This window comes from Panulirus ornatus, chromosome 18 (assembly GCF_036320965.1).
Source record: "Panulirus ornatus isolate Po-2019 chromosome 18, ASM3632096v1, whole genome shotgun sequence".
In the NCBI taxonomy this organism is placed as follows: Eukaryota; Metazoa; Arthropoda; class Malacostraca; order Decapoda; family Palinuridae; genus Panulirus; species Panulirus ornatus.
In genome coordinates, this window is record NC_092241.1 from 39,227,735 (window position 1) to 39,251,139 (window position 23,405).

Consider the following 23,405-nt stretch of genomic DNA (forward strand, 5'->3'; position numbering starts at 1 on the left):
TGAATGTACCTAGGGTCGTACAGGTCACTGCCTGGCCTCCTTGGTACACTTTGCTTCTATGGCTACCAGTAACATCAGATGTAGCCTCACCAGACCACAACTCTTTCTTCCAGTTCTGGTTGTCCTTCTGCAAATATTTCTTGGCAAATGCGAGTTTATTCTTACACGGCAGTCTATCAGAAGCAGTTTCTTGTGAGGCATACACCTCTTGAATTTCAAGTCATCATGAACCCAGCTATAAATAATGCATACAGATACATGTACCCAGCTACAAATAGTGCGTACAGATACATGACCAAGTAGCCTAGGATTGTCTTCCTTCAACTTTTGTGCTGAAATACGTGGATTCTTGTCTACTTGATGTTGGATAATCTTCAGAGTGCACTGGGGAGTGAAATGAGGTTGTCCATATTGTTTCTTCTGGATAGGAGTGTCAATGCCACCACTGTCAACGAGTGCTTCTTCCATCTTTGCACACTTCGTAGTTCCAGGCCTATAGTTTCGACTGTTTCTTTATTGCACTTCCCTGCCTTGTACAAGAGTACAGTAGTAGCAATATCCTCTTTAGACAAGCCCTTAGGGCCGGGCATTGCAGCAGAAACCCACCACAGAGCACACGTGGGTAGGGTAAAAAAGCGGATGTCAGGGGGACAACAGAAAAATACATCAACCCACCACAATAGCTCCAGGTAGACTGACCATCACCTGTTGCTACCCTCCCATCCCCCCACACCACCAATGTCCATGAGCTCCCCCAGTATTTTTCTTCATTTCAGGGTTGTGTTTTGGGAGTATGATACAAACAGGCAAAAAATACTGGTGCGAGCCCTATCACACCAATTGTTTCTGCCAGGACTGTACTAACAATGAATTTTTTGTGAAAGAGATGTGTATATTAGATAACTTTACCAATGAATAAGTAACTCGGTGAGAGTCTCTGAGAAGCCTATGTTGGAGCTAAGGTTGCCCTAGTGTAAGCACCACGACACTGACATATAGTGAAGAAGTGAACCAATGACTGAGCAGAATCTTCTTGGGTTCAGAGGGGTGGTCACCAAGTGTTAACACCATGGCAGTGACTGATAATAGCACCAGCATGGCCCTAACCATTTGCCCTGTTCCAGAAACCCCCTCCAAATGCAGCCAGATACAAACAACTTAATCCACCAGCCTGGACCCAGTCCAGGCTTTGGGAATGAAGACCCCTGAAGACCTCACCAGGTATACTTAATGCAACTATCCCTTGCCATATATGTGCAGGCTTACGTTCTGTGAAAACCTCACACAGATAGAAATCATACACAGCAAACCATAACCATGGAGAAAAATGGGATGTGTGCAGCAGCTTCTTGGTCAGCCCTGGTTGAATAGAGTTATCTAGCCATCCTTTACTTGCTGGAAATGGCTCTGGCTCAGCTATATTTTCATCCTAACTTGAAATCTTATAAACCATCAGAGCTTTAGACCTGAGCTGAAGTTGCTAAGGCTGCTTTTGTTGTTCTTATGCTCTAATGTGAGCATTTCTCCTTCTCCAAAAGTGGAGTTCAAACCTATGTGGTTACCTTACCAGACAATGAAGAAGAGTGGACCACAGCACTTAAATATTTTCCTGCATTTTTCTCTTTGTTGTGGACTGCAGATTCACCGAGGCTGTAAGCATGCCCATGTGCTGATGCTCCATCATCATAAGTGCATGATAAGAGTTCCAGCTTTGTTTCCAAGGTCAGAAAGGTTGTTTTCCATTTAACTGCTGATTAAATGGAAAGCCAGTAGGGTAGGAGATGTCGCTGGATGTTTGGATGCCGCATTAACAAATGCAAACACAGTAGGCTTCAGGAAAGTCAGAATAACAGGCGTACACAAATCACACAAATAGCACATCTGCACACAATGGTGATAACTGCAAGACTGACCTAATGGCAGGAAGTTGCTCCACCTAGGACCCACGCTTACCCTATCCACCAACCCTAACTGAAGTTTTGGCGCACTTTCTGCCACATACACTTGCATCATAGCGAATTTTGATCACATAAAAAGAGGTACTGGTAGAAGTAGGTTCCATGCAGAATAGCAAAATTGCATATAGTGAAAGAGCATAAAACGAGGACAAGGTATACTGTGAATGTCATAAGCAATCCATGAAAAAATGTACTGCTAAGCAAGCAAATAGCTTAGTTTACCTATAGTTATGTGTATGTCAGCTACTTTATCATTGTAACTCAACCAATGTGAAATTATTCATCACTTAATGTTCACCATGAAATACATATGTATGTCAGCACAGTATTATTGCAGTTCAACTATTATGTAACAGGACATCACTTAATGTTCAACTAATCACCACTAAATATATAATGTATAAACCATGAAATTTTGCTCTGTAAAAGTTCCTGCATAATGTAGATACACTTCAGTCATGTGCTTATCCAAAGTGTGGAAGTATCCAGCTCCCCTTTGATCTTAAGCTTATTTTTTAGTGATTAACTACTGTACTTATTGTTATACCCACAGTTTTGTAATTTCTCATCTGTAAATTTTCAACCAAATGCCTTCCTGAATTTCATAAACTGTTCCTTATTTATTTTTTTCATTTATATTATTCCCCCATAATATAATACCTCCACGGACAGACACATGCTCGGTCATCTTGTACCCAAGCCATCTCCAACCAAATCAAATACTGACTACATTTCCCCCATCCCCCAGACATACAGAACTCTAAACCTACAGTCTTGAAAGAGATTAAAGTCTATTTAGCCAAACTTTGTGGTGTTCACTGCTAACTGCTCTACCAGTATCAGCTCAAGCTTCTTCTAGCATATAACACTCTTATATTCACTTTGGCATTCCATCAGCTCAAGCTTCATCTAGCATATAACACTCTTATTCACATTGGCATTCCACCACACACAGTACATCACTACTAACTGCTCTGCCAGTATCAGCTCAAGCTTCATCTAGCATATAACACTCTTATATTCACATTGGCATTCCATCAGCTCAAGCTTCATCTAGCATATAACACTCTTATATTCACATTGGCATTCCACCACACACAGTACATCACACATGATAGCCAGTTGGCAGTGGCCAGTGTTCTAAAAGGAAAGTGGATTGATAACAAATGATAACATTTCAGGACCATTAAGGATAAATACACTGTCTTAGAAAGCTTAAATGTCAAGCAGTATGGATTTGGGAAATTCATGTGGGCATAGAAGACACCAGTTTCCTGTTATTCCCCCCACTTGTCCACAATGCAAGAGACTCTTTTTAGCTCAAGCTGCCCTCACTATCTACCTTAGGCTTTTCTAAACCAGGTCTTTTTGATGTGGTTTCCTTGCAGTATCATGGACATTACCAAATCTAATGAGACTGAAATGACACTGACAGGTATGAGGAGCAAGAGGAGATGGAGTGGATGAAGTTATAGGAGACATAGTTCCAAAAAAAGGAGAGGGTGAAGTCATGTACAGAGCATCAGATTGGGGAAGAGCAGTGTGGTTTCAGAAGTGGTAGAGGATGTGTGAATCAGGTGTTTGCTTTGAAGAATGTATGTGAGAAATACTTAGAAAAGCAAATGGATTTGTATGTAGCATTTATGGATCTGGAGAAGGCATATGATAGAGTTGATAGAGATGCTCTGTGGAAGGTATTCAGAATATATGGTGTGGGAGGCAAGTTGTTAGAAGCAGTGAAAAGTTTTTATCGAGGATGTAAGGCATGTGTACGTGTAGGAAGAGAGGAAAGTGATTGGTTCTCAATGAATGTAGGTTTGCAGCAGGGGTGTGTGATGTCTCCATGGTTGTTTAATTTGTTTATGGATGGGGTTGTTAGGGAGGTGAATGCAAGAGTTTTGGAAAGAGGGGCAAGTATGAAGTCTGTTGTGGATGGGAGAGCTTGGGAAATGAGTCAGTTGTTGTTTGCTGATGATACAGCGCTGGTGGCTGATTCATGTGAGAAACTGCAGAAGCTGGTGACTGAGTTTGGTAAAGTGTGTGAAAGAAGAAAGTTAAGAGTAAATGTGAATAAGAGCAAGGTTATTAGGTACAGTAGGGTTGAGGGTCAAGTCAATTGGGAGGTAAGTTTGAATGGAGAAAAACTGGAGGAAGTAAAGTATTTTAGATATCTGGGAGTGGATCTGGCAGCGGATGGAACCATGGAAGCGGAAGTGGATCATGGGGTGGGGGAGGGGGCGAAAATCCTGGGAGCCTTGAAGAATGTGTGGAAGTCGAGAACATTATCTCGGAAAGCAAAAATGGGTATGTTTGAAGGAATAGTGGTTCCAACAATGTTGTATGGTTGCGAGGCGTGGGCTATGGATAGAGTTGCGCGCAGGAGGGTGGATGTGCTGGAAATGAGATGTTTGAGGACAATGTGTGGTGTGAGGTGGTTTGATCGAATAAGTAACGTAAGGGTAAGAGAGATGTGTGGAAATAAAAAGAGCGTGGTTGAGAGAGCAGAAGAGGGTGTTTTGAAATGGTTTGGGCACATGGAGAGAATGAGTGAGGAAAGATTGACCAAGAGGATATATGTGTCGGAGGTGGAGGGAACAAGGAGAAGTGGGAGACCAAATTGGAGGTGGAAAGATGGAGTGAAAAAGATTTTGTGTGATCGGGGCTTGAACATGCAGGAGGGTGAAAGGAGGGCAAAGAATAGAGTGAATTAGATCGATGTGGTATACTGGGGTTGACGTGCTGTCAGTGGATTGAATCAGGACATGTGAAGCGTCTGGGGTAAATCATGGAAAGCTGTGTAGGTATGTATATTTGCGTGTGTGGATGTGTATGTATATACATGTGTATGGGGGTGGGTTGGGCCATTTTTTTCGTCTGTTTTCCTTGCGCTACCTCGCAAACGCGGGAGACAGCGACAAAGCCAAAAAAAAAAAAAAAAAAAAAAGGTGGGACGGGAGTGTGTGAAGGAAAGGGTGGAGTTTGGGAACATATTGTTGTGTGTACTGCCAAATGATGCTTCATTGTGAATTTGGAGAAGACAAAGGACCTTCCCAAACCTGTTAAGTGCGAGGCACTAAAGGCTAAGAAGTGGCACTCCAGAGTTCACTAGTTATGGGGACTCTATTGCCATGGTCAACCCCATGAAGGAGTTCCAGAAGGAATAGGCATCAGAGATATAGATAGATAGATAAAGGACCTTCCTAGGGAAAAAGAATAAACCATTTGCTTTGCCATATATGCATATGTTTACTTGCAGAGGGAGAGAGTAGATATTTCTGTTATATCTGTCGTAAGCATATATTTTATTGTTTCCTTTTTCATTCAGAACTGGCTGATACTTTCTTTTTGTTAAAAATATTTGGATTCTCACTTGTTGTTCATGCATCAGTACTAGTGTTCAGACCACTATTTAAAGAATTAATTATGATCTAGGTGTCACCTAGATCAAATTGCCAGTTGGTTGTGCTGAAAAAGATGTGTAAAATGGCCTAAGGTTTCCATTGCAGATATAGGGAGGTAGAAAAGATGAAGGTATTAAAGAAAAAATGTAGAAAACTGAAAAGTGAAAACTCACACAATTTGAAGGAGTGAAAAAAATGAGAAATTGCTAACTGTATTTTGAAGTAGTGACATGGAAGGAGAGATAAGGGAGAGAACAGAACAGGGTAGGACAGTCACTGGGTTCCTTAATAGAAAAATGAAGGGGAGAGATATAAGTATAGAATTGAAGGAAGGATTAAGGGACAGCATAATCCTCTTGACCTTAACCTTTGCAACTGAAAGTGGACATGAAATGAATAAAAGAGGAATTCAGGCTGGGGAAATGAGCTGTGTGAGTATAGCATGTGGTGTGACTAGATTGAAATGAGAAAAGAAATGAGGGGGTGTATGAGAGATTTGGTACGACAGGAAATGCAAAGGGAATGAATTGTGGAGTGGGAGAGTTGGTGAAACATGATACTTTAGGCAGAGGAGAGAATGCAAGACAGAATGTACAAGGAGAGTGTATGATGGTTTGATTAAACAGGTTGATACGAAAGGAAGACCACTTGTGACATGGGGAAACAGATTAGAAGAGTACTGGAGGGAGAAAAATGGAAGAATGCATGGAATGGTGTATGTGAGGGTGGCACTTGAAGACATGGATAAGTCCTCTTTTGCCATGGCCACCACTGTGATGGGATTTCATGGAGGGAATAGGAGCCACCACAGATATAGATTGATAAATAGATAGATAGATAGATGAAGTGGTGAAGAGGAACCATATGGTAGATTAAGTGGTGAAGAGGAACCATATGGTAGATTAAGTGGTGAAGAGGAACCATCCCACATATGGGAGAAAAAGCACTTTTTCCTTGGTTCTTTCAAGAGCATTTAAGATTAATCAGTTATGTCTTTCAAAGTCCACTGGTGCCTAGAACTTTTACTTGCCTACACTTGTTACTAGTACTAACTGAAATGTGAGATATAAGGGAAGAAATGTAGATGCATATTAGATATTATTTTTTATGAAACTACAGATAGCATCAAAGTCTTGTAAAGTTTTCCACATAAAGTTCATTGAGGTAGAGCAGTCATATTTTACAGTCCTTCATATTTACTGACTGGGACTTAGTGGCCCTTACACCCATAACCATTCTTGATAGATATGTCTTGAAAATTACATGGTTTGATACATTCTGAGATGAAATGTATGGAAAACCCTGAATGATATACCATGAACTTAGAATTGTTCTTTTCTTGATTAATGTCATGCACCTGACCACACAGTCTGTACATTTATAAGATTTTTTTTTTTTTTTGATGAAATGAACAAGTACATAAAAAAGCAAAGAGTGTAAATCCTGTTTTTGGTGTATTTACTTATATACATCTTTCAGGCCTTCTGGATGTATTTCGAAGCAAACTCCAATGCACTGTGACATCCCCCCCTGTTTTAGTGTCTGTGAGATTCACTTATGTTCTCTCTGAATGGCCACATACATTGTGGACACAACAGCCACCAGATTTTGATGCCACACTCACAGAAGTTGGTTTCTCTGATCTGGGAAAGTTACCTTTTGGAGCTCTTAGTGATCCAGTAAGGTGAGTTGATTTGTATCATCCTCTCTCTCTCTCTCTCTCTCTCTCTCTCTCTCTCTCTCTCTCTCTCTCTCTCTCTCTCTCTCTCTCTCTCTCTCTCTCTCTCTCAAGCTATATAGCCTAAAAGGAAAAGAAAGATATATTATAATCTGTGCATTGCAACAGATTCATGTTATGAAAGAAAATGTGTTACACTAGAAGGCCTTTCAGCAAGGAAGATACAGAATTGTTAGATATTGAAGAATATCATGGAACAAAAGGAAAATGAATCAGACAAAAATACATGACTGCCCAACTAGAAGCCTAGAATGATTGTTCACTGTATGTAGGAGAAATAAGAAACACATGTGGAACAACTACAAAAACATCTAAAAGAAAACTTGACATGGTAGAAATCAGTCCCAGATGAATAAAAAATTGTTAATTATGTAATGCAGATGGTAGCTGAGAAGAATAGTCATATTCATCATGCAAGATGTGTGGTGAGTGCTTTGTGCTATTTTGACTGAATTTCATCATAGGTTTTCATAGGTAGGAAGGTACACTCTCTCTCTCTCTCTCTCTCTCTCTCTCTCTCTCTCTCTCTCTCTCTCTCTCTCTCTCTCTCTCATTCAACACAGAAGTCAAGTAGTAAGCCATGGTTATCTGTCTTTCCCTCAGATGCCCGTTCACCTCTGGAACTCCCTTAAGGGGATAGCCACAGCAAAATCTGTTTTTAGATAGTTACTCTCTTTCTCTAATTTAGTATTATCAGGCCACAATGAAGCCCTCACATTCTCCATTCTCAATGATCCAGAGCAAATTATCTCCCACCCCACCTACATTCCTGACTGGTATGACCATTCTTCTAATATCCTAGATCTGTTTTTCACCTCTAATCCTTTCATGCTGTAGCTACACAGTCTCACTCCCAAGTGGCTCATCTGACCACACTCATATATGTATCTATTTTAATGGCACCTCCCACTCTAAAAGCCTTTCCCAAATGTAAATATTAGCACCTCAACAAAGCTGACTGGAAAAAATTATGAAAATCCTTTTCTGACTTTCCTTGGGTGAATTACTGTAGTGATGTTTGTCTCTGTTAAATGCATAGCAGAGGTCAGTTTGGTGGAATTGGAGGAGTTTATTCCCTTTTTCCCCAAGGAACCTCTCCTTCCAATCCATGGTTCATTGGCTCTGAGGCCATTCAGGCATGGGATTAGGCATATTGGGCTTGAAAAACTCTCCTTCCTCTGACTCCCATTCAGCATTTATCTATATTTATTTATTTATTTATTTTGCTGTGTCGCTGTCTCCCGCGTTAGCGAGGTAGCGCAAGGAAACAGACGAAAGAATGGCCCAACCCACCCACATACTCATGTATATACATACACGTCCACACACGCAAATATGCATACCTGTACATCTCAATGTATGCATATATATACACACACAGACATATACATATATACACATGTACATAATTCATACTGTCTGCCTTTATTTATTCCCATCGCTACCTCACCACACATGTAATAACAACCCCCTCCCCCTCATGTGTGCGAGGTAGTGCTAGGAAAAGACAACAAAGGCCCCATTCGTTCACACTCAGTCTCTAGCTGTCATGTAATAATGCACCAAAACCACAGCTCCCTTTCCACATCCAGGCCCCACAGAACTTTCTATGGTTTATCCCAGATGCTTCACATGCCCTGGTTCAGTCCAGTGACAGCACGTTGACCCCAGTGTACCACATCGTTCCAATTCACTCTATTCCTTGCACGCCTTTCACCCTCCTGCATGTTCAGGCCCCGATCACTCAAAATCTTTTTCACTCCACCTTTCCACCTCCAATTTGGTCTCCCACTTCTCCTTGTTCCCTCCACTTCTGACACATATATCCTCTTGGTCAATCATTCCTCACTCATTCTCTCCATGTGACCAAACCATTTCAAAACACCCTCTTCTGCTCTCTCAACCACACTCTTTTTATTCCCACACATCTCTCTTACCCTTACATTACTTATTCAATCAAACCACCTCACACCACATATTGTCCTCAAACATCTCATTTCCAGCACATCCACCCTCCTCCACACAACTCCATCCATAGCCCACGCCTCACAACCATACAACATTGTTGGAACCACTATTCCTTCAGACATACCCATTTTTGCTTTCTGAGATAATGTTCTTGACTTCCAAACATTCTTCAAGGCTCCCAGAACTTTCGCCCCCTTCCCCACCCTCTGATTCACTTCCACTTCCATGGTTCCATCTGCTGCCAGATCCACTCCCAGATATCTAAAACACTTCACTTCCTCCAGTTTTTCTCCATTCAAACTTACCTCCCAATTGACTTGACCCTCAACCCTACTGTACCTAATAACCTTGCTCTTATTCACATTTACTCTTAACTTTCTTCTTTCACACACTTTACCAAACTCAGTCACCAGCTTCTGCAGTTTCTCACATGAATCAGCCACCAGCGCTGTATCATCAGCGAACAACAACTGACTCACTTCCCAAGCTCACTCATCCAAAACAGACTGCATACTTGCTCCTCTTTCCAAAACTCTTGCATTCACCTTCCTAACAACCCCATCCATAAACAAATTAAACAACCATGGAGACATTACACACCCCTGCCACAAACCTACATTCACTGAGAACCAATCACTTTCCTCTCTTCCTACACGTACACATGCCTTACATCCTCGATAAAAACTTTTCACTGCTTCTAGCAACTTACCTCCCACACCATATATTATTAATACCTTCCACAGAGCATCTCTATCAACTCTATCATATGCCTTCTCCAGATCCATAAATGCTACATACAAATCCATTTGCTTTTCTAAGTATTTCTCACATACATTCTTCAAAGCAAACACCTGATCCACACATCCTCTACCACTTCTGAAACCACACTGCTCTTCCCCAGTCTGATGCTCTGTACATGCCTTCACTCTCTCAATCAATACCCTCCCATACAATTTACCAGGAATACTCAACAAACTTATACCTCTGTAATTTGAGCACTCACTCTTATCCCCTTTGCCTTTGTACAATGGCACTACACAAGCATTCTGCCAATCCTCAGGCACCTCACCATGAATCATACATACATTAAATAACCTTAACAACCAGTCAACAATACAGTCACCCCCTTTTTTAATAAATTCCACTGCAGTACCATCCAAACCCTTTTGCCTTGCCAACTTTCAAATTCCACAAAGCTTTTACCACCTCTTCTCTGTTTACCAAATCATTTTCCCTAACCCTCTCACTTTGCACACCACCTCGACCAAAACACCCTATATCTGCCACTCTATCATCAAACACATTCAACAAACCTTCAAAATACTCACTCCATCTCCTTCTCACATCATCAATACTTGTTATCACCTCCCCATTTGCCCCCTTCACTGATGTTCCCATTTGCTCCCTTATCTTACGCACTTTATTTACCTCCTTCCAAAACATCTTTTTATTCTCTCTAAAATTTAATGATACTCTCTCACCCCAACTCTCATTTGCCCTCTTTTTCACCTCTTGCACCTTTCTCTTGACCTCCTGTCTCTTTCTTTTATACATCTCCCACTCATTTGCATTTTTTCCCTGCAAAAATCATCCAAAAGCCTCTCTCTTCTCTTTCACTAATAATCTTACTTCTCACCACTCACTACCCTTTCTAATCAACCCACCTCCCACTCTTCTCATGCCATAAGCATCGTTTGCGCAAGCCATCACTGCTTCCCTAGATACATCCCATTCCTCCCCCACTCCCCTTACCTCCTTTGTTCTCACCTTTTTCCATTCTGTACTCAGTCTCTCCTGGTACTTCCTCACACAAGTCTCCTTCCCAAGCTCACTTACTGTCACCACTCTCTTCACCCTAACATTCACTCTTCTTTTCTGAAAACCCCTACAAATCTTCACCTTTGCCTCCACAAGATAATGATCAGACATCCCTCCAGTTGCACCTCGCAGCACATTAACATCCAAAAGTCTCTCTTTCGCGCGCCTATCAATTAATACGTAATCCAATAACGCTGTCTGGCCATCTCTCCTACTTACATACGTATACTTATGTATATCTCACTTTTTATTATGTATTATTATTTTGCTTTGTCGCTGTCTCCCGCGTTTGCGAGGTAGCGCAAGGAAACAGACGAAAGAAATGGCCCAACCCACCCCCATACACATGTATATATACACACACGTCCACACACGCAAATATACATACCTATACATCTCAATGTACACGTATATATACACACACAGACACATACATATATACCCATGCACACAATTCACACTGTCTGCCCTTATTCATTCCCATCGCCACCTCGCCACACATGGAGTACCATCCCCCTCCCCCCTCATGTGTGCGGGGTAGCGCTAGGAAAAGACAACAAAGGCCTCATTCGTTCACACTCAGTCTCTAGCTGTCATGCAATAATGCCCGAAACCACAGCTCCCTTTCCACATCCAGGCCCCACACAGCTTTCTCCATGGTTTACCCCAGACGCTTCACATGCCCCGATTCAACCCACCGACAGCACGTCAACCCCGGTACACCACATCGATCCAACTCACCCTACTCCCCGCCCGCCCCCCACCCTCCTGCATGTTCAGGCCCCGATCACTCAAAATCCCCTTCACTCCATCTCACTTTTTAAACTAGGTATTCCCGATCATCAGTCCTTTTTCAGCACATAAATCTCACAAGCTCTTCACCATTTCCATTTACAACACTGAACACCCCTTGTATACCAATTATTCCCTCAACTGCCACATTACTCACCTTTGCGTTCAAATCACCCATCACTATAACCCGGTCTTGTGCATCAAAACCACTAACACACTCTTTCAGCTGCTCCCAAAACACTTGCCTCTCATGATCTTTCTTCTCATGCCCAGGTGCATATGCACCAATAATCACCCATCTCTCTCCGTCAACTTTCAGTTTTACCCATAACAATCTAGAATTTACTTTCTTACACTCTGTCACATACTCCCACAACTGTTTCAGGAGTAGTGCTACTCCTCTTCCTCTTGTCCTCTCACTAACCCCTGACTTTACTCCCAAGACATTCCCAAACCACCCTTCCCCTTTACCCTTGAAGTTTGTTTCACTCAGAGCCAATACATCCAGGTTCCTTTCCTCAAACATACTACCAATCTCTCCTTTTTTCTCATCTTGGTTACATCCACACACATTTAGACACCCCAATCTGAGCCTTCGAGGAGGATGAGCACTCCCCGCGTGACTCCTTCTTCTTCTGTTGCCCCTTTTAAAAAGTTAAAATACAAGGAGGGGAGGGTTTCTGGCCCCCCGGCTCCTGTCCCCTTTAGCCGCCTTCTACGACACGCGAGGAATGCATGGGAAGTATTCTTTCTCCCCTATCCCCAGGGATAAGCATTTCTATCTCTCTATTTATATCACTGACACCCATATCCCTGCCCTTACATGCCTCCCATGTATACACCGTTCCATGCATTCTTCCACTATTTCTCTCCTTCCAGTATTCCTCCACTCTGTTTGCCAATGTCATGGGTGGTCTTCCACTCACACCAACCCCTTTAATTGTAGTATCATATGTTCTCGCAGACTTCCAGTCTTGCATTCCTTCCAAATGGCTTAACCACCTCAAAGTATTATGTTTCACCCATTCTACTACTCCACAATTCACTCCTTTTCCATTCGTTGCCATACCACATCTCTCATACACCCTTTCATTTCTTCCTTCTTTCCATTCATTCGCACCACATGCTCTTCTCAAATAGCTCATTTCCATAGCCGGGGTTCTCAATCTCTGTGATTCATTCATGTTCATATTTCGGCTGAATAGGTCAGGGTTGGGAGGGCTATGCTGTCCCCTAATCCTTTCTTCACTTCCATACTTCTCTACCCTTCAATATTCTGTTAAGGGACCCAATGACTCTTCTACCCTGTACTGCTCTCTCTCTTATCTCTCCTTCCATATCACCACACTTGCCTAAGACTGCTCCCAGATACTTGAATTCCCTCATATTTTTCAGTCTTTTTCCCCTATATCTGCAGCACAATTTAGTACACTTTCTTCTTTCACTTTACATGGTTTTACAAAGCTTATACTTTCACTCTGTTTCCTTTCAAACTTCATTACTTTAATTTTACTCGCATTTACCCTCAATATACCTATGCTTACACACATCATAAAGCACATTCGCACCCTTCTGCTACTTTTCTTTACTGTCAGAGTAAGAGAGATGTGTGGTAATAAAAAGAGCATGGTTGAGAGAGCAGAAGAGGGTGTTTTGAAACGGTTTGGTCAGACTGAGTGTGAACGAATGTGGCCTTTGTTGTCTTTTCCTAGCGCTACCTCATGCACATGTGGGGGGAGGGGGTTGTCATTTCATGCGTGGCAGGGTGGTGACGGGAATGAATAAGGGCAGACAGTATGAATTATGTACATGCGTATATGTGTATATGTCTGTGTGTGTGTATATATAAGTATACATTGAGATGTATAGGTATATATATGTGCGTCTGTGGATGTGTATGTATATACATGCGTATGTGCGTGGGTTGGGCCATTCTTTTTCTCTGTTTCCTTGTGCTACCTCGCTAACACAGGAGACAGCGACAAAGTATAATAAGAAATGAAATAATTATATTTATTATACTTTGTCACTGTCTCCGGCTTTAGCTAAGTAGCGCAAGGAAACAGATGAAAGAATGGCCCAACCCACCCACATACACATGCATATACATACACATTCACACACGCACATATACATACCTATACATCTCAATGTATACATATATATACACAAACAAACATATACATATATATACATATACATAATTCATACTGTCTGCCCTTATTCATTCCCGTCGCCACCCCACCACACATGAAATGACACCCCACCACCCCCCGCATGTGCACGAGGTAGCTCTAGGAAAAGACAACAAAGGCCACATTCGTTCACACTCAGTCTCTAGCTGTCATGTATAATGCACCGAAACCACAGCTCCCTTTCCACAGCCAGGCCCCACAGAAATTTCCATGGTTTACCCCAGACGCTTCACATGCCCTAGTTCAATCCATTGACAGCACGTCAACCCCGGAATACCACATCATTCCAATTCACTCTATTCCTTGCATGCTTTTCACCCTCCTGCGTGTTCAGGCCCCGATCACTCGAAAGCTTATTCACTCCATCTTTCCACCTCCAATTTGGTCTCCCACTTCTCGTTCCCTCCACCTCTGATTCATATATCCTCTTTGTCAATCTTTCCTCACACATTCTCTCCATGTGACCAGACCATTTCAAAACACCCTCTTCTGCTCTTTCAACCACACTCTTTTTATTACCACACATCTCTCTTACCCTATTATTACTTACTTGATCAAACCATCTCATACCACATATTGTCCTCAAACATCTCATTTCCAGCACATCCACCTTCCTCTGCACAACTCTATCTATAGCCCACGCCTCGCAACCATATATCATTGTTGGAACCACTATTCCTTCAAACGTACCCATTTTTGCTTTCCAAGATAACATCTTGACTTCCACACATTCTTCAAGGCTACCAGAACTTTTGCCCCCTTCCCCCACCCTATGATTCACTACCGCTTCCATGGTTCCATCCGCTGCCAAATCCATTCCCAGATATCTAAAACACTTCACTTCCTCCAGTTGTTCTCCATTCAAGCTTACCTCCCACTTGACTTGTCCCTCAACCGTACTGTACCTAATAACCTTGCTCTTATTCACATTTACTCTCAGCTTTCTTCTTTCACACACTTTACCAAACTCAGTCACCAGCTTCTGCAGTTTCTCACCCGAATCAGCCACCAGCGCTGTATCATCAGCAAACAACAACTGACTCACTTCCCAAGTTCTTTAATCCACAACAGACTGCATACTTGCCCCTCTTTCCAAAACTCTTGCATTCACCTCCCTAACAAACCCATCCATAAACAAATTAAACAACCATGGAGACATCACACACCCCTGCCGCAAACCAACATTCACTGAGAACCAATCACTTTCCTCTCTTCCTACACATACACATGCCTTACATCCTCGATAAAAACTTTTCACTGCTTCCAACAATTCACCTCCCACACCATATATTCTTAATACCTTCCACAGAGCATCTCTATCAACTCTTATCATATGCCTTCTCCAGATCCATGAATGCTACATACAAATCCATTTGCTTTTCTAAGTATTTCTCACATACATTCTTCAAAGCAAACACCTGATCCACACATCCTCTACCACTTCTGAAACCACACTGCTCTTCCCCAATCTGATGCTCTGTACATGCCTTCACCCTCTCAATCAATACCCTCCCATATAATTTCCCAGGAATACTCAACAAACTTATACCTCTGTAATTTGAGCACTCACTTTTATCCCCTTTGCCTTTGTACAATGGCACTATGCAAGCATTCCACCAGTCCTCAGGCACCTCACCATGAGTCATACATGCATTGAATAATCTTACCAACCAGTTACCAACCAGTCAACAATACAGTCACCCCTTTTTTGATAAATTCCACTGCAATACCATCCAAACCTTCTGCCTTGCTGGCTTTCATCTTCCGCAAAGCTTTTACTACCTCTTCTCTGTTTACCAAATCATTCTCCCTAACCCTCTCACTTTGCACACCACCTTAACCAAAACACCCTATATCTGCCACTCTATCATCAAACACATTCAACAGACCTTCAAAATACTCACTCCATCTCCTTCTCACATCACCACTACTGGTTATCACCTCCCCATTAGCCCCCTTCACTGATGTTCCCATTTGTTCCATTGTCTTACGCAGTTTATTTACCTCCTTCCAAAACATCTTTTTATTCTCCCTAAAATTTAATGATACTCTCTCACCCCAACTCTCATTTGCCCTCTTTTTCACCTCTTGCACCTTTCTCTTGACCTCCTGCCTCTTTCTTTCATACATCTCCCAGTCATTTGCATTATTTCCCTGCAAAAATCGTCCAAATGCCTCTCTCCTCTGTTTCACTAATAATCTTCCTTCTTCATCCCACCACTCACTACCCTTTCTATTCAACCCACCTCCCACTCTTCTCATGATGCCACAAGCATCTTTTGCGCAAGCCATCACTGATTCCCTAAACACATCCCATTCCTCCCCCACTCCCCTTACCTCCTTTGTTCTCACCTTTTTCCATTCTGTACTCAGTCTCTTCTGGTACTTCCTCACACAAGAATGGTGCAAGAGGTGAAAAAGAGGGCAAATGAGAGTTGGGGTGAGAGAGTATCATTGAATTTTCAGGAGAATAATAAGATGTGATGTGGATGAAGGGGGCAATTAGGGAGGTGATAACAAGTAGTGGTGATGTGAGATGGAGATGGAGTGAGTATTTTGAAGGTTTGTTGAATGTGTTAGATGATAGAGTGGCAGATGTAGGGTGTTTTGGTTGAGGCGGTGCGCGAAGTGAGAGGGTTAGGGAGAATGATTTGGTAAACAGAGAAAAGGTAGTAAAAGCTTTGTGGAAGATGAAAGCCAGCAAGGCAGCAAGTTTGGATGGTTAAAAAAAGGAGGTGACTGTGTTGTTGATTGGTTGGTAAGGATTTTTAATGTATGTACGACTCATGGTGAGGTGCCTGAGGATTGGTGGAATGCATGCATAGTGCCATTGTACAAAGGCAAAGGGGATAAAGGTGAGTGCTCAAATTATAGAGGTATAAGTTTGTTGTGCTGGAAATGAGATGTTTGAGGACAATATGTGGTGTGAGGTGGTTTGATCGAGTAAGTAATGTAAGGGTAAGAGAGATGTGTGGAAATAAAAAGAGTGTGGTTGAGAGAGCAGAAGAGGGTGTTTTGAAATGGTTTGGGCACATGGAGAGAATGAGTTAGGAAAGATTGACCAAGAGGATATATGTGTCAGAGGTGGAGGGAACGAGGAGAAGTGGGAGACCAAATTGGAGGTGGAAAGATGGAGTGAAAATGATTTTGAGTGATCGGGGCCTGAACATGCAGGAGGGTGAAAGGCGTGCAAGGAATAGAGTGAATTGGAACGATGTGGTATACCGGGGTCGACGTACTGTCAATGGATTGAACCAGGGCATGTGAAGCGTCTGGGGTAAACCATGGAAAGTTGTGTGGGGCCTGGATGTGGAAAGGGAGCTGTGGTTTCGGTGCATTATTACATGACAGCTAGAGACTGAGTGTGAACGAATGGGGCCTTTGGTGTCTTTTCCTAGCGCTACCTCGCACACAAGAGGGGGGAGGGGGTTGTTATTCCATATGTGGCGAGATGGCGATGGGAACAAATAAAGGCAGACTATGAATTATGTACATGTGTATATATGTATATGTCTGTGTGTGTATATGTATGTGTACATTGAGATATCTTTCTTTCTTTCATACTATTCGCCATTTCCCGCATTAGCGAGGTTGCGTTAAGAACAAAGGACTGGACCTTTGAGGGAATATCCTCAAATGGCCCCCTTCTCTGTCCCTTCTTTTGGAAAATTAAAAAAAACGAGAGGGGAGGATTTCCAGCCCCCCGCTCCCTTCCCTTTTAGTCGCCTTCTACGACACGCAGGGAATACGTGGGAAGTATTCTTTCTCCCCTATCCCCAGGGATAACATTGAGATATATAGGTATGTATATTTGCGTGTGTGGACATGTATGTATATACATGTGTATGTGGGCGGGTTGGGCCATTCTTTCGTCTGTTTCCTTGCGCTACCTCGCTAATGCGGGAGACAGCGACAAAGCAAAATAAATAAATATATAAAAGTTTGTTGAGTATTCCTAGGGAATTATATGGGAGGGTATTAATTGAGAGGGTGAAGGCATGTACAGAGCATCAGATTGGGGAAGAGCAGTGTGGTTTTAGAAGTGGTAGAGTATGTGTGGATCAGGTGTTTGCTTTGAAGAATGCATGTGAGAAATACTTAGAAAAACAAATGGATTTGTGTGTAGTGTTTATTGATCTGGAGAAGGCATATGATAAAGTTAATAGAGATGCTATATGGAAGGTATTCAGAATATATGGTGTGGGAGGCAAGATGTTAGAAGCAGTGAAAAGTTTTTATCGAGGATGTAAGGCATGTGTATGAGTAGGATGAGAGGAAAGTGATTGGTTCCCTGTGAATGTTGGTTTGCAGCAGGGGTGCGTGATGTCTCCATGGTTGTTTAATTTGTTTATGGATGGGTTTGTTAGGGAGGTGAATGCAAGAGTTTTGGAGAGGAGGAAGTCTGCAGTCTGTTGTGGATGAGAGAACTTGGGAAGTGAGTCAGTTGTTGTTCGCTGATTATACAGTGCTTGTGATTTATTTGGGTAAGAAACTGCAGAAGCTGGTGACTGAGTTTGGTAAATTGTGTGAGACAACAAAGCTGAGAGTAATTGTGAATAAGAGCAAGGTTATAAGGTTCAGTACGGTTGAGGGAAAAGTCAATTGGGAGGTAAGTGTGAATGGAGAGAAACTGGAGGAAGTGAAGTGTTTTAGATATCTGGGAGTGGATTTGGCAGCGGATGGAACCATGGAAGCAGAAGTGAGTCACAGGATAGGGGAGGGGGCAAAAGTTCTGGGAGTGTTGAAAAATGTGTGGAAGGCGAGAATATTATCTCGGAAAGCAAAAATGGGTTTGTTTGAAATGAGTAGTGGTTCCAACGTTGTTATATGGTTGTGAGGCATGGGCTATGGATAGAGTTGTGCGGAGGAGGGTGGATTTGTTGGAAATGAGATGTTTGAGGACAATATGTGGTGTGAGAAGGTTTGATCGAGTAAGTAATGAAAAGGTAAGAGAGATGTGTGGTAATAAAAAGAGTGTGGTTGAGAGAGCAGAAGAGGGTGTTTTGAAATGGTTTGGTCACATGGAGAGAATGAGTGAAGAAAGATTGACAAAGAGGATATATGTGTCAGAGGTGGAGGGAACAAGGAAAAGTGGGAGACCAAATTGGAGGTGGAAGGATGGATTGAAAAAGATTTTGAGTGATTGGGGCCTGAACATGCAGGAGGCGTGCAAGGAATAGAGTGAATTGGAATGATGTGGTATACCGGAGTCGACTTGCTGTCAGTGGATTGAACTGGGGCATATGAAGTGTCTAGGGTAAACCATGGAAAGTCCTGTGGGGCCTGGATGTGGAAAGGGAGCTGTGGTTTCAGTGCATTATACATGACAGCTAGAGACTGAGTGTGAATGAATGTGGCTTTTTTTGTCTTTTCGTAGTGCTACCTCGCACACATGTGGGGGAGGGCGTTGTCATGTGTGGCGGGGTGGCAACGGGAATGAATATAGGCAGCAAGTATGAATTATGTACGTGTGTATATCTGTACATGTCTATGTATATATAAGTATACGTTGAAATGTATAGGTATATATATTTGCGTGTGTGGATGTGCATGTATATACAATTGTATGTGGGTGGATTGGGCCATTCTTTCGTCTGTTTTCTTGCCCTACCTCGCTAACGCGGGAGACAGTGGCAAAGTACAAAGTATAATAAAATAGATATATGTGTGGTTGGGCCATTCTTTGTTTGTTTCCATGTGCTACTTTGCTGACACGGGAAACAGTAGTTAAGTATGATAAATGAATACATAGATATTTTTGATATCCAAAAGAATACTCTCTTTCAACATTTAAGTATATCACCATTGCCTGATATATCTTTGCACTTATCATGCATGTTTTAGTTACTTTTGTTCATACTTGATTGCTGTTTCCTGCCTTAGCAAGCTAGCACCAGGAAACATACACAGACATTACAGACATAGATATGTACATATTCATACTTGCCTGCCTTCATCCACTTCTGTCGCTACCTCACCCCACAGGAAAACAGCATCACTATCCCCTGCTTCAGTGCCAGGAATACAGACGTAAAGGCTCCATTCTTCATATTCAGTCTCTAGCTGTCATATGAAATGTACCAAAACCACAGCTCCCTATCCTTCTCCAGGACCCATAAAACTTTCCATGGCTTACCCCTATACGCTTCACATGCCCTGGTTCAATTCATTGTCAGCATATAGACCCGGTATACCACATTGTTTTGATTCCTTGCACGCCTTTCACACTCCTGTATGTTTAGGCCCTGATTGCTCAAAATCTTTTTCACTCCATCGTTCCACCTCCAATTTGGTCTTCTGCTTCTCCTTGTTCCCTCCACCTCTGACACATATATCTTCTTTGTCAATCTTTTCTCACTCATTCTCTCTGTGTCCAAACCATTTCAACACACACTCTCTTTATTACCACACATCCCTCTCACCCTTTTATTACTTACATGATCAAACCACCGCACACCACATATTGCCCTCAAACATTTCATTTTGAACACATCCACCCTCCTTTGCACAACCCTATCTATAGCCCATGCCTTGCAACAGTATAACATTATTAGGACCACTGTTCCTTCAAACATACCCATTTTTGCTCACTGAGATAACGTTCTCACCTCTCACACATTTAGTGCTCCCAGAACTTTTGCCCCCTCCCCCATCCTGTGACTCACTTCCGCTTCCATGGTTCCATCCGCTGCTATGTCCACTCCCAGATATCTAAAACACTTCACTTCCTCCAGTTTTTCATCATTCAAACTTACCTCCCAATTAACTTGTCCCTCAGCCCTACCGAACCTAATAATCTTGCTCTTATTCACAATTATGCTCAACTTTACCAATCTCAGTCACCAACTTCTGCAGTTTCTCACCCAAATCTGCCAACAGCACTGTATCTTCAGCACACAACATCTGACTCACTTCCTAAGTCCTCTCATCCACAACAGACTGCACACTTGCCCCTCTCTCCAAAACTCTTGCATTCACCTACCTAATCACCTCATCCATAAACTAATTAAACAACCATGGAGACATCATAAATCCCTGCCGTAGACCAACATTCACTGGGAACCAATCACTTTCCTCTCTTGCTACTCGTACACATACCTTACATCCTTGGTAAAAACTTTTCACTGCCTCTAACAACTTACCTCCCACATCATATTCTCTTAAAACCTTCCACAAAGCATCTCTATCAACCCTGTGTATGCCTTTCCAGATCCATAAATGCTTCATACAAATCCATTTGTTTTTCTAAGTATTTCTCATACATTCTTCAAAGCAAACACCTGATTCACACCTCCTTTACCATTTCTTAAACCACACTGCTCTTCCCTAATCTGATTCTCTGTACATGTCTTTACCCTCTCAACTAATACCCTCCCATATAATTTCCTAGGAATACTTAACAAACTTTTGCCTTTGTAATTTTAGCACTCAAGCTTTATCCCCTTTGCCTTTGTATAATGGCACTATGCATGCATTCTGCCAATCCTCAGGCACTTCATCATGATCCATGCATACATTGAATATCCCTACCAACCAATCATCAACACAGTCACTTCCTTTTTTTATGAATTCCACTGCAATACTGCCCAAAAGTATTTGTCTTCTCCAATCTGTTACAAGTTACAGCATAATGTCACAAGTTAGTACAACATACCCAAATTCTAAACTGTTGTAAGTCCAAATTCAGTATCACAGATTGAAGTGTTGTGACTCAATGCCCTAACATATCTCTAGGAATTAGGGGTTCAAGAAAACTACCCTTTTAATATATATATTGTGCTTCATTAGCAGGAACAGTAGCTTGGACAGCTCCTCAAAGGCTAAGATAGAAATATTTGAATGTACATAGATTTCACCTGAATGAGAAGAAGAGAGATTTGGGTGTTATGTTTGAGGAGAGGAGCCTGGACATTCCATCTGGATCAGTGAAACTAATCTCAAGGGGAAGGGGATGAATAGTTTGGAAATATTTAGGGAGTGGAGTCAGGGGTTAGTGTGAGGATGAGAGCAAAGGAGGGATTGGCATTGCTTATGAGAGAGTTGCTGTGGGATTGTGCTAAAGAGTGTAAGGATTTGAGTTCAAGGTTGATGTTGATAGGAATGAAAGTAAACAAAGACCAGTAGTTGATTGTCACTGCTTAAGGGCCAGGTACTGAGAGGAGTGAGGATGAAAGGGGAATATTTTAGGAGCTGAGTGAATGCTTCAGAATTATTGATGCAAGTGATCAGGTCCTTCTGGTCAAGAATTTGAATTCAAAAGTCTGTAATTTGTCAGTTGAGGGTATGAATGGGGGTTATGGGGTACCTGGTTCAGTTGAAGATGGGTACAGCCTGTTGATTTGTGTGCTTAAAAAGAGTAGGTAGTTAGGAATATTAAGTTAAAAACAGTGATTAGTGGTCATAGAAGAGAAGCAACAGAAGGTCGAGAGGAAGACACAGGAAATGAAAAAGCAAGGAAATAAGATGGGGTAAGAGAGTATATATGAACTTCAGGGAGAATAAGAAAATGTTTTGGAAGAAGGTGAATTGAAGGTGAATTGTGTAAGAACCAAAAGAATAGATGAGGGTGATAATGAAGTATTAACAGATCAAGAAGAGGTGAAAAAGAGATTACAATATTTTGAAGGACTGTTGAATGGCAGAATGTGTTGTATATTGGGTTAGGTTTTATGTGGAATGAAAGTCATGATAAATGTTTTTGGGAAAGGTAGTTGGTGAAAGCCTTGCATAACATATGGTATGGCACAGTGGTAGGAGTTGATGAGATCATGGTTAAATTTCTCAAGGAAGGAATGACAGTGTGCTTATTGGTTAGTCAGGCTTTTCATTGTATTTATAATCCATAGTTTGGTGCCTGAGGATTAGTAAAATGCATATACCTTATAAAAAGGCAGGGGGGTCATAAGTGAATGCACAAATTGCAGGAGCATGTCTTTTGAGCATACCTTGGTAAGTTGTATGGGAAAGTGGTAGTTGAAAAGGTGGTGCATGCACAGAGTGTAAGACTGGGTAAGAGCATTGTGGCTTTAGGAGAGAGCATTGTGGCTTTAGGAGAAGTAAAGGATGTGAGGGCTAAATGTTTGCTTTGAGAAATTTGAGAAATTCTTAGAGAAAGAGAACAGTTTGGCAAACTATTTATCCTGAAGAAGGTGCGCAGATGCCTTCTGGAAAGTTTCATGATTATATGATGCAGGAGAGATGTTGCTAAGACAGATGTGCAAGTGGGAAGAGCTGAGTGGTTGTCACTGAAGATGGATCTGCATGATAGTATGTGAAATCGCCATGGTGAGTGCAATCTTAGATGAATCATAGATTTATTTACATGCTGGCCATCTTTGGATGAGAATTGATATGCAAAGTATTTTGCCATAATGTCATCTTAAAATGCACTAAGAGGCAAAGGAAACCTTTTTAGACAAAAGATATGAAAAAATGAAGTTTTGCAACAACATGATGTCTCAGGACATATGAATATGTTTCCTAATTCTCAATGTTGCAAGTGCAAAATTTTGTTCATTTAGTTGTTCTTATATAG

General features: G+C 41.9%; 1 protein-coding gene across 2 annotated transcripts in view; it reads left to right on the plus strand.

Annotated features, from left to right (window-relative positions):
• Rab3GAP1 (RAB3 GTPase activating protein subunit 1) overlaps positions 1–23,405 on the plus strand; it is a 146,450-nt gene that overhangs the window by 10,424 nt on the left and 112,621 nt on the right. For both annotated transcript variants that reach the window (XM_071672992.1, XM_071672991.1), the window contains exon 6: positions 6,839–7,043. In XM_071672992.1, the coding sequence (XP_071529093.1) occupies positions 6,839–7,043 (205 nt within the window). The remainder of the gene's footprint in view (positions 1–6,838; positions 7,044–23,405) is intronic.